The sequence below is a fragment of the Erinaceus europaeus genome, chromosome 17, assembly GCF_950295315.1.
Source record: "Erinaceus europaeus chromosome 17, mEriEur2.1, whole genome shotgun sequence".
NCBI lineage: Eukaryota > Metazoa > Chordata > Mammalia > Eulipotyphla > Erinaceidae > Erinaceus > Erinaceus europaeus.
This window is the reverse complement of record NC_080178.1, coordinates 81390270-81402591: the sequence shown is the minus strand read 5'-3', so window position 1 is coordinate 81402591 and position 12322 is coordinate 81390270. Positions and strand designations below refer to the sequence as shown.

At 43.9% G+C, this 12322-nt stretch overlaps 1 protein-coding gene across 1 annotated transcript; it reads right to left on the bottom strand.

Annotated features, from left to right (window-relative positions):
• Positions 1–2510: 2510 nt before the first annotated feature.
• Positions 2511–11470, bottom strand: SCUBE2 (signal peptide, CUB domain and EGF like domain containing 2). The gene is made up of 4 exons (XM_016191755.2): positions 11200–11470; positions 10377–10466; positions 4294–4410; positions 2511–3370 (listed from the first exon to the last, which is right to left on the bottom strand). Exons 1-4 carry the CDS (start codon positions 11399–11401, stop codon positions 3249–3251), a joined length of 531 nt encoding a protein of 176 aa, XP_016047241.2. The 5' UTR covers positions 11402–11470; the 3' UTR covers positions 2511–3248.
• Between the last annotated feature and the right edge of the window lie 852 nt (positions 11471–12322).

Genomic DNA, 12322 nt, shown 5'->3' with positions numbered 1-12322 from the left:
GGGGAGGGGGTGGGATATGGAGATTGGGCGGTGGGAATTGTGTGGAGTTGTACCCCTCCTACCCTATGGTTTTGTTAATTAATCCTTTCTTTAATAAAAAATTAAAAAAAAAATGAGAGAGAAAAAAAAAAAATCAGTCAAAAAAAAAAAAGAGTAATCTAAAAAAAAAAAAAAAAAAAAATGGCGACTAATCCCTAGCACTGCAAAAACGGTATCATCTGTTTTCCATCTACACCATGCCTCGGCCTCGCGTGAGCTTAATGTGCAGCTTGGCGATACGAGAATCCGGCATGAAGCCCAGCCAGTCTATCTTGGCGTTACTCTCAATCGCACCCTGTCATTTCACAAACATCTCATAAAAACTGCAGCAAAGGTGGGCGCGAGGAATAACATCATTGCAAGACTGGCCAGCTCCTCATGGGGCGCGAGCGCTTCCACACTACGATCATCATCTCTGGCATTATGCTATTCCACTGCAGAATACTGTGCCCCAGGATGGTTCCGTAGCCCCCATGTCCACTTGGTCAATTCCAAATTATATTCCTCCATGAGGATCATTTCTGGAACCATCCGTTCCACCCCGGTTCCATGGCTGCCAGTTCTTAGCAACATCGCCCCGCCAGATATTCGTCGGGATGCGGCATCATCTAAGTTCATTTCCCACGTCTACGCTCAACCGGACCTGCCAATATACGCGGATATCTTTGCCCACCCTGTCCAACGCTTGACGTCTCGTCACCCAATCTGGTCCCCTACGCCTACACTGAACTTCTCTGTTCCAGACTCTTGGAAACAGAGCTGGCAGTCAGCTGAGGTCAAGAACAAACACCTCACCACAGACCCCTGCAAGCGTCCACCCGGCTTTGACCTAGCACGTTATGATTGGGCCCTCCTCAATCGCTATCGAACAGGCCATGGCCGGTGCGCCGCTGTGTTCCATCGCTGGGGAGCCAGAGATGACCCGAACTGCCCCTGCGGCTCCAGACAGACTATGACCCACATAGTCAACGACTGCCACCTCTCCAGATTCAAAGGAGGTCTCGAAACTTTACATCAGGCTCAACCTGACGCTGTTGACTGGCTACGGAAGAAGGGCAAACGCTAGAAGAAGAAGAACTAAGATCACAGAAGGAGGCTAAATTTGTTTCTCTAATCATCATCTCCTCCCTGGTCTGCTTCTCACATTTTTTTTTTTCATCAGACCAGAATTTCAGTGCTTTCCTTCCTCATCTCTTGGAAGGTTTTAGCAATTATGATTTATATCTTCAAATGGATAGGCCGGGGATAGTACAAAACCAAGTACAGGCCAACTAGATCTCTTTTTCAACACAGAATGTGCCATGAGAAACTACACTAATAAAAAAACAAACATTTGGAATTAACTGAAGGGATAAGAAAAAAAAGGTTGAGGGAAAATTCTTATGAAATCTCTTCACTCCTAGCTTTTCCCAGAAGCCCTGGCAATTTCCTTAGCCTTTTTTTTTTTTTTTTTCCTGTGCAAATATTTGTTCTACTAAGAGTGATCAGTGAAAAATGAGAAAAGGTCTGTTTCTTCCACAGTAATTGATATCACTTTATGAATTCTGTTATTAATACTGACCAGTTGTTAAGAAAGTGAACTCATTCAGTAGCTGAATTTGGCTGCTCATGATGGGCCTTTCTTTTGCCAAAAATAATGAGCTCACTATTCTAACTCTTTTTTAATGTGTTTATACAGCTCAAATGGTATTTCATGCTCTATACATTATAAAACATTATGTGGAACAGAAAATTTGCTTTCCAAGTCATATGGAAGAAAACCACAAAATAATCATTGAGACCAAACCCACTGAATTTAAAGGAGTCTATAAATGAATTGTGTGGCAAACTATATATTAAAAAGATAAAGCCAAGAAAGAAATGTAATATATGCTGTAAGTTTTTTTTAAAAAAAGTAATGCTACATCTCTATTATCTAAAATGAAATCAGATATTTCCTGATTTTGATTTAATTCTGGTATTTCTAATAAAATATGTTAAGCTGTTCTTATTCTCATAAATGGAATGAAAATAAATGACAGCATATCTTTTCTGAAAGCTCCTTCTCATATACCAATAGGACATAAAATATGCTCATCTGAACTACAACAATGATAAAAACAAGGGCAACAACAAAAAAAGGAAAATAAATAAATAAAATATTTTTTTAAATGTTCATTTGAAAATTATGGTGTCTCCCACCTCAAAAAACTTAAAATAAGTATTAATTTTAATAACACTAATTTTAAAAACACAAAGTAAGTATTAAGACCCACAATGAATGCTATCCAAGAGGTCTCCTTGATTTTTTCCTTGTATAGGAAGTATGCATCTAAGAAGGGATCTGAAATCCAGAGCCTTCCAGCCTCTCCCGTGTTTGATTTCCTTCTTCCTTTTCCAACAGCCCTCTCCCCAGGTAGCAACCGAGGGTTCTTTTTTTTTCCCTCTTAATATATATATTTTTTTATTTAAGAAAGGAGACATTGACAAAACTGTAGGATAGGAGGGGTACAACTCCACACAATTCCCACCACCCAGTCTCCATATCCCATCCCCTCCCCTGATAGCCTTCCCATTCTCTATCCCTCTGGGAGTATGGACCCAGGGAGGGTTGTTGTGGGGTGCAGAAGGTGGAAGGTCTGGCTTCTGTAATTGCTTCCCTGCTGAACATGGGCATTGACTGGTCAATCCATACTCCCAGTCTGCCTCTCTCTTTCCCTAAGGAAAGACACTAACAGATACATAATCTTGATTATAGTTTGACCCCGACTTTTTCCTAGAAAGAGACATGTTACTATGTGCACTTAACCAGGTGTGCCACCGCCTGGCCCCCTGTAAAGAGGTATGTTAACTAACCCTACATATTTTTGCTACAAACTTTAGTTCTACAGTCTAAAACAGTAAGGGAGCTCTTAGAAAAGAAAAGAAGAATTGTGCATAATCTCAATCTCTTAATGTGACTGTTTGCATTCTGTGATCTATTTCCTTTCTAGCAACAAGCAATGCTGTAATGACACCAGATGGGCTCTGTGAGGTGTTCTCTAATCACTAACAGCTTAATTTCCAAAATATACCTGTGAGCTACATCAGTGTTTTTATTGTGCCTAACAGATGAAACAGATGACTGGAGGCTGAGTTAATGGCCCTGTCTGGACAACCAGCCAGCTTGTCTCTGCCAGCTGGGGGACACGCGTCTGCCCCAGCTGGGCACTGCACAGTACAGCTACATTTCAGCACATACCTTGGCAAGAATGCTCATCTGTTAGTAATTTAAATCCCTTTTTGCAGTTGCAGTCAAAGCTGCCCACGGAATGGGCACAGCCTCCATTGCGGGTCTGGCACTCATCAATATCTGTAACAGGCGAGCATCTGCAAGTCAGGCAGTGCCTCTGAAGTGATTCTGTGTGCGGCTCATCAGCCTCTGAAACAAAGACAGACCCATAAACACATGGAAGCATGCTTGCTGGTGCTCTTGATCTTACATGGTCTCTTCCTTGACTTAACCAAGTTTGAAAGATGAGTGTCTCATCTCCTTGAGAACTCTGACTTACATGGACTAGCAAGCATTAGGGGCAGACCTTGGGCTGACTGATGATGTTTGGTTAGAGCCTTGACCTTGCACTGCCCTCTCAAGGGAAGATGACTCCTTTGGCACGCTTTCATTTCCAGTTTAATGATTAAAGTTGTAAGGAGCTAGGACATTGGTTTTGGCATACTGCACAATGATCGAGTAGTCTCAATGCTTTAAAGTGATTTCTGATAATGCAAATTAATCTTCTCTTTTCTCAGTTTTATATGGTAACGAGTTATCTACTTCTTCTCATGTTAGAGAATTAAACCTTTGTACTCTTGCCCATGGAATACTAGCAAATCAATGGGGTCACTATTCATCAGTAAAAGTTAATGGTACAGTTATTCACTAAGTTCTCTGGATAATCATCTTGGCTGTTACTCATGTAATAATTTCTAGGCTGTTGTTTATGATATGATGATACTATCTCCTGTAAATGAATGTTTCCTTGAACTTCTGCCTTTTTCTAGTAAGGCCATTGCCTGGGATGGATTGTTTGATGTTTGTAGAAGCTGACCTTCTCAAAAGCTAGTGTAATTAAGTTGGTTCTAAATTAAATTTACTCAATTACAATGTTCAACTAGCCCACGGAAGAAAAGGTCCCATCAGTATGAATCATAAGTCAATCTGGAGACACACCGGAGATGCGGAGGGCAAGGACGCCATCCTGACACACTGGAGCAGCATGGAGGGGCACGGGCTACCTTTACAGGTCTTCCCATCCAGCTGAAGAGTGAATCCGACGGGACAGCTACAATGGACACCCGTGGAAGTATCCTTGCAGGTGTGATCACAGCCTCCGTTGTTGACAGCACATGTTTCTGGCAAGGAGGTTAGAAAAAGGCAATCAGGTCTCAGATACAGCTGAGAAAAAAATACTGCAGTGCGCTGTGTCAGTGCTTGACAAATGTGTGAAAACTAAGACGCACGGCGTGGAACTCATGGCTATACCCCAAGTCTCTGCCACCTGCAGCTGAACTAGAGGGCCAGTGCGCGCAGCTCCCACACCTCTAGGAAGTGACCCTCTGACAAGACAGCCCGAGGGGTAAAGATAAATTCCTGAACCTGCTGAGCCTTTTCCTCCACAGACAGGTCTGAAGTCACTAAAAAGTTCCTGTCGATTCACAGCTAGTGACCAGTGGTCACAGAGTTCTGACCACATCTGGCGGACTAGATGTGAGTGCAGAACAGGGCAAAGTGGGGGCGGGTATTCCTTCTTTAACCCTGCTTCTCTCCTTTCAATATGAGAACTAGGCAAAACAAAAGAGGGTAAGCATTGCCTAGCCCAACTAGTCACTTGTTGCAAACCAATGACTTCATCTTTGTAACTAACTGCCAATTAACTCAGATTAGAAGTTTACCTTTCCCTGAAAGAAAAAAGACCCGTCAGAACCACATAAAAATCACGCACAGTTGTTAAATCATAGTCATAGATACAAGGAATAAGAAGCAGATTCTAGTTCTACATACCATAGCTATCTCAAGCGATGGACAAACGCTTCTTAATACTGGATGAACTGCTGAATTCTAGGTACTCATAAACCTAATTTTACTTTTTTTTTTTTTTTTTTTGCCTCCAAGGTTATCACTGGGCATCGAATGATGCCTGAACTACAAACCCACTGTTCCTTGATGGCCATTTTTCTCATTTTTGTTGCCCTTGTTGTTATTATTGTTGGATAGGACAGAGAGAAATCGAGAGAAGAGGGGAAGACAAAGATGGGGAGAGAAAGACAGACACCTGCAGACCTGCTTCACTGCCTGTGAAGTGACTCCCCTGCAGGTGGGGAGCCAGGGGCTCAAACTGGGATCCTTACTCGGTCCTTGCGCTTCGAACCATGTGTGCTTAACCCGCTGTGCTACTGCCCAGCCGCCCTGATTTTACTTCTGTAAGAATTTCATGAGCAGTGAAGCAGGTCTATAGGTGTCTCTCTCTCTCCCCCTATCATTCACCCCTCAATTTCTCTCTGTTCTATAAAATAAAATAAAATAAAATAAAATAAGGGGAGGAAAAAATGGCCAGCAGGAGTGGTGGATTTGAAGTGCTGGCCCTGAGCCCCAGTGAAAACCCTGCTAGAAGAAAGAAAAAAAAAAAAGCCTACTAATTATTCAATATTATAGGTAAGAGAGAACATAGGAGAGAACATTACAGTGAAATCTCAGGTTAGCAGAGATAAGAAGATCCTGGGGGTTGGGGGGGAGCTTTCATATACAAAGGATCTTCACCAAAAAATCAAGAACATACTTAGTGGGATATTCTCTATTCTATAAACAGGGTCAAGATTTGATTGAGGGAGTCGGGTGGTAGCACAGCATGTTAAACACGCATGGTGCAAAGTGCAAGGACCAGCATAAGGATCCAGGTTGGAGCCTGGGGCTCCCCACCTGCAGGGAATTCGCTTCACAGACGGTGAAGCAGGTCTGCAGGTGTCTGTCTTTCTCTCCCCCTCTCTGTCTTCCCTCCTCTCTCCATTTCTCTCTGTCCTATCTAACGACGACATCAACAATAATAGCTACAAAAACAATGAAAAACAACAAGGGCAACAAAAGGGAAAATAAATAAATAAGTAAAAAAAAAAAGATTTGATAGAGCAGCTGGGGAAATAGTGTTAGGACTCAGGAATTACATACTGAGGATCCCAGTGTAGCCTCTGAGCCACGTGGAATGGGAGCAGTGCTCAACTTCTCTTCCTCTTTGCCTCATATGAAACTATCTCTAGCTCATAGAAACAAGTAAAAGAGGGAGTCGGGCTGTAGCGCAGCGTGTTAAGCGCAGGTGGCGCTAAGCTCAAGGACCAGCGTCAGGATCCCGGTTCGAACCCCCGGCTCCCCACCTGCAGGCATGTCCCTTCACAGGCGGTGAAGCAGGTCTGCGGGTGTCTGTCTTTCTCTCCCCCTCTGTCTTCCCCTCCTCTCTCCATTTCTCTGTCCTATCCAACAACAACGACATCAATAATAACTACAACAATAAAACAACAAGGGCAACAAAAGGGAATAAATAAATAAAAATTAAAAAAATTAAAAAAAAGAAACAAGTAAAAAAATCTCTTCTAAAAATTCTTTAAATTAAAAAAAAAGAATTAAAATGATGTGCGACTTCTAGAGATATTGCACTGAATCTTTGAAGGAATAGAGAAATAATCACAACTCCGATGGAAAATTCTTCCCAACTACAACTACCATACTGGGTCAAATTCTCAATAAAGAGCTCCCACACTGAATATGGGCCCCAGATCAAATCGATGGGGTTTACAGTTAATGGTATTTATATACTTTTCCCATATTTGGGAGCTACTCTCTTCCCTGATCCAGATTTCTAGTCCTATTCCCAACTCTGACACCATCTCCCCAGAAAATACCTTTAGTCCACCTGCATGTTAGCTGTCAGGCTCAGACAAAAACTAGTAAAGTCACGGGCCCCTGGAATATGCCTAAAATAGACCTACTAGCTTTTTCCAAAGTGGAGACCCCAAATCTTATCTGCTATATTCTTGCCTTTAGGTTCCAGATTATTAAACAATTTATTCTTCTTTATATCTTAATGCTTTTTCAGACACCAAGTTCCAGATGTTACCATGATGCCAACCTAACTTCCCTGGGCAGACGACCCCACCAATGTGTCCTGGAACCTCCCCTCCCCAGAGCTCTACCCCACTAGGGAAAGAGAGAGACAGGCTGGGAGTATGGATCGACCTGTCAATGCCGATGTTCAGTGGGGAAGCAGTTACAGAAGCCAGACCTTCCACCCTCTGCATCCCACAATGATGCTATATCCATGCTTCCAGAGGCATAAAGAATGCAGAGGTCACATAGGCTCCTAAGCTGAATATGGGCCCCAGACCAAATCAAATCAATGGGGTTTACAGTCAACAATTTTTTTAATAATATTTATTTTATTTATTTATTTATTCCCTTTTGTTGCCCTTGTTGTTTTATTGTTGTAGTTATTATTGTTGTTGTTGTTGTTGGGTAGGACAGAGAGAAATGGAGAGAGATGGGGAAGACAGAGAGGAGGAGAGAAAGATAGACACCTGCAGACCTGCTTCACCGCCTGTGAAGCGACTCCCCTGCAGGTGGGGAGCCGGGTTCGAACCGGGATCCTTATGCCAGTCCTTGTGCTTTGCGCCACCTGCGCTTAACCCGCTGCACTACAGCCCGACTCCCTACAGTCAACAATATTTATACCCCTTCCCCATATTAGGGAGCTACTCTCTTCCCTGATCCAGCTTTCTGTCCCTTTTCCAACTATGACATCACCTCCCCAGACAATAACTTGGATCCACCTGCACATCAGATTTCAGGCTCAGGGAAAAAAAAACAAAAAACAAAAACAAAACTAGTATAGCCACAGGCCCTTTGGAATATATCTAAAATATGCCTACCAGCTATCTACAAAATGGAGGACCCCCCCCCAACACTTCATCTGCACTATTCCAGCCTTTAAATCCATGATTGTTCAACAATTTGTTTGGCTTTGTATGTTAACTCTCTTTTCAGCCCCCAGGTTCCAGATGCCATCAGGATGCCGGCCAGGCTTCTCTGGACTTAAGACACCACCAATGTGTCCTGGAGCTCCGCCTCCCCAGACCCCTGCCCCACTAGGGAGAGAGAGAGGCAGGCTGGGAGTATGGATGGGCCAGTCAACACCCATGTTCAGTGGGGAAGCAATGACAGAAGCCAGACCTTCCACCTTCTGCATCCCACAATGACCCTGGGTCCATATTCCCAGAGGGATAGAGAATAGGAAAGCTATCAGGGGAGGGGGTGGGATACAGAGAACTGGTAGTGGGAACTGTGTGGAATTGTACCCCTCTTATCCTATGGTTTTGTTAATGTCTCCTTTTTATAAATAAATAAAAATAATAAATAAAAATAACAAGAACAACAAAACAGAATAAATAAATATAAAAAAAGAAAACTAAGTAAAGAAAATACCATCACAGGGGCGGGGGTAGATATCATAACGGTTATGCAAAGAGACTCTGATGCCTGAGGCACCATAGTCCCTGCTTCCATCCCCCACACCACCATAAACCAGAGCTGAACAGTGCCCTGGTAAAAAATACAAAATAAATAAAATAAAATACAATCACAGCACATTACATGACTCATGGGTGAACCACATTTAGATATTTATAGTCATAAATAAGTATAGTGATTTAATATGTGCTAAAACTATATTAAGAGTATGAAGAGAAAGGGATAGAACTAAACTTGGTTTTTGTAGTAGAAGCCAAAAGCTATTATCAAAAACTGACACGGCAAGAAATACTTGCAGGCATGTGGAGATAGCTCACCACATACTCAGTTGTGCCTGAGGACCTGGGTTTGAGGCCCCATTAGAAAACGTGGAGGCCCCCATACACGACAGGTGCTGTGGTATCCCTCCTCTGCCTCTCATAAATCTAAAAAGGAAAATGGGGGTAGGGAGGTTATATAATGATTATGCAAAAAGCCTTTCATGCCTGAGGTACCAATGGTCCCAAGTTCAACCCAGCAGCATCATAAGTCAGAGCTGAGCAATGTTCTGGGCAAAAAGAAAAAAGAAAAGAAAAGGCATTGGGAGTGGTAGAAGGCACAGGTATTAAGCGCTACTGTAAGAATGATGTTGTAATAATACAACAAAAGAAAAAGAGATCTCATGTCTCTCCTGTGTAGGTTTCTGTGTGCCCTTCCCGCCACCCGTTCAAGTCTTTCTCCATCATCACGCACTGGGGGCCCATCCCTCTGCCCTCTTCTTTCCCTTCCCTACAATTCTCACCTTGTTGCAATACACACTAATTTAATTTTCTTGGTGCTAGTGATTTTTTTTAATTTTTAAAATTTATTTTATTTTTTAAATTATTTTTATTTATTAGATAGAGACAACCAGAAATTGAGAGGAGGATGGGGAGAGAGGAAAAGGGACAGAAAGACACCTGCAGACCTGCTTCACCACTCGCAAAACTTTCCCCCTGCAAGTGGGGACTGGGGGCTCGAACCTGGGTCCCTGGGCACTCAACCAGGTGCGCCACCACCCAGCCCCAGTGCTAGTGATTAAACCTAGGGCCTCATGCTGTGGAGTTGCATGCCTGGTCCAGAGTAGTTTGATGTAAGGCAATTAAAGATAAGCATTATAATAGGGCAGAAAATAGTTCAGAAATGTCACCACCTGACAATCAGTATCTCACCTGACTGTCACATCTAAAAGCTACCAAGAGGGGATGGTGGAGGGCTCAGTGACATGCTACAGTGTGCAGGGACCCAGATTAAAGCCCTCAGTCCCCACCTCCGGGGGCAAAGTTTCACGGGTGGTGAAGCAGTGCTGCAGGCATCTCTCTCTCCTTTCCCCTCTCTGTCTCTAGCCAATAAATAAATACAACATTCTAAATAAATGAAAGCTAAGGTTAGTTTGGTTTAAGCTCAACCAGGTTTTCCCCAGAGTGAGAATGTGTCAAAGGATCTGTCTGACTCCCACCCCATGGCCTGTGCCTCTCCTCTGCTCCAGCTCCAGCTCCAGCTCCACGGCTGGACCACTGGCTGACTTCCCCACGGCCCTCGACCAAGCATCACTCGGCTGCACTCATCTCTTCTGCCACTGCTCTGATGGCTGGGCCACTGCTGTTCTCATAAAACCAGAGCTTTGGGCGGTGACTAAGCAACATTGTTAGCTGAAAGCAGACGCGGCCTGGCTTGAAAGGAGCTGTTCACCCAGGACCTGCAGGCCTGGCGCACAGGGGCCACGCGGTAGATTTGGAAGAAAAAGGAAGAATGGCAGTGGCCAGGGGAGGGCAGGCAGGGTGCTTACCCATGAGCAGCCACCGCTTCACCCGCTTGTCCCCATCTGCCACTGATGTGGTACTGGTGTCTGTCACCTCCAGTGCAATGTCCTCTCGCTCTACGAAAGATGCAAGAAAGCACAGTTGTCAGACTGAATGAGTCAGATAGTCATCCCCTCCATGATTACTTCTACTAAAACCCAAGGTATGAGAACAGTGTGAGATATGTGACTCTATCCACTCAGTAAAAGTGTGTTGTAGTGATACTGCAGGAGACACAAGATGCCTAGTGGTTACAGAGCCCTCGGAAACATAAAATATGGGAAAGATTTTTGAAGTATATTGCATTGGGCAAAGAGACACAGGGGCATGCAAGCTCTAGATTTGTCCCAGTACCTTTAGTACAGGACGATAAAGAGCCTTGAACCTGGCAGCCTCTAAGGTGGAGTCCACAATGGGCAGACCGAGAAGGACAGGACGTGCATCCTGGGAGAAAAACGCTGCCCTGATTCCTGCGATCATACAGGCCATGTTGCCATCACTAGAGCTGTATTTCATGTAGCCCTGGCTACTTGGGGTGCCTTGTTTCAGATTCCAGAAACCAGCTGCAAAAGCAGCATAGTTCAGGAGGAGAAAGGGCTTTCCAAGGTCACACAGAGAGGGACTTCTACTCTAGGTCTGAACCATTATCACTGCCATACGGGAGTGGCACCGGGTCTATCTGCAGTAACTGCAGAGGAAACGCCCTGTATCTGATGATGAACACCATTTAGAATCAGGATCGAGGTTAGGATTAGATTTAAGGCTGTGTAGACACAGGGAGGACAGGCTAGAGCGGAGGTCACCACTCACCAAGGCAACTCCTACCATCCGAGTGCATCTTGTACTGTGGGTGGCAGCTACACTCTGAGCCTTCAGTAGTGTCCTCACAGGAGTGCTGGCATCCACCATTTCCATGGCCGCAGGTCACCGAGAGGAAAATGAGTATCAATACACAAAGCACTGAGGTTTCACAACCAGGGTCTGCTTGCTCTGTAAGGTTTCTGAATTCCATTCAGCGAGATCTAAATATCTAGCATGTGCAAAGCACTGTGCATCAAAGGAGACAAGTTCAAGTCATGCCCTGTCCCTGTCTGCCAGCAGAAAGTCACAACATAAATTACAAAAATGCTGAAAGAAGGGCCAGGAGATAGCTCACCCAGTGGGGCTCACACTGCCCTAAGCAAGGATCCAAGTCCCAGCCTCCAATACCATATGGGGAACCATGCATGGCATGATGGGAGGCTCTGGGCAACAGTGCTGTGGTGGCTCTCCCTTCTTGCTATCTATTCTCTTTCCCTCTATCTCTCTCTGTCTGAAGTTAAGAGAAAAAGAGAAGTTAATCAGTTGCAGTGGAATTTCACAGACTCAAGGCCCTGGCAAGCAGAAAAAGAAAATGTTGAATGTCAGGAAAGTGGGGTTGAATTTTCACTATTTGAGCGGGGGCAGACAGCATAGTGGTTACACAAAGAGACGCTCATACCCGAGGCTCCAAAGTCCCAGGTCCAATGCCCGCACCACCATAAGCCAGAGCTGAGCAGTAAAAAGAAAAAGGAAAGAACCGTTCACTATTTAAGGGAGATTATACAAAAAAATTCTAGATTACTGTTCTGCTCTATCAGGAGAAGTTTGCATATTAATATAATTACACCAGGACTGTGGGAAATGCTATTGCATCTGGAGTAAGCAGGCAATATTAATGTGTGCATATATGTTAGAATTTCTCTCATCAGATTATATCTGGATTAGTTAGAAGAGAGGGCAATCAAAGGAAATAATGACTGCACACATCAATGCGAAGTTAACCAATATTTATAGATGTATGAACACACTGATGATAGGCCAGCTACAAAACTATCTGCTCATCAAACTGAGCAACAATTACCTCTGGCAGAGGATATGGGAGGGGGAGGTTACTTGTTTTCTTTACACACTT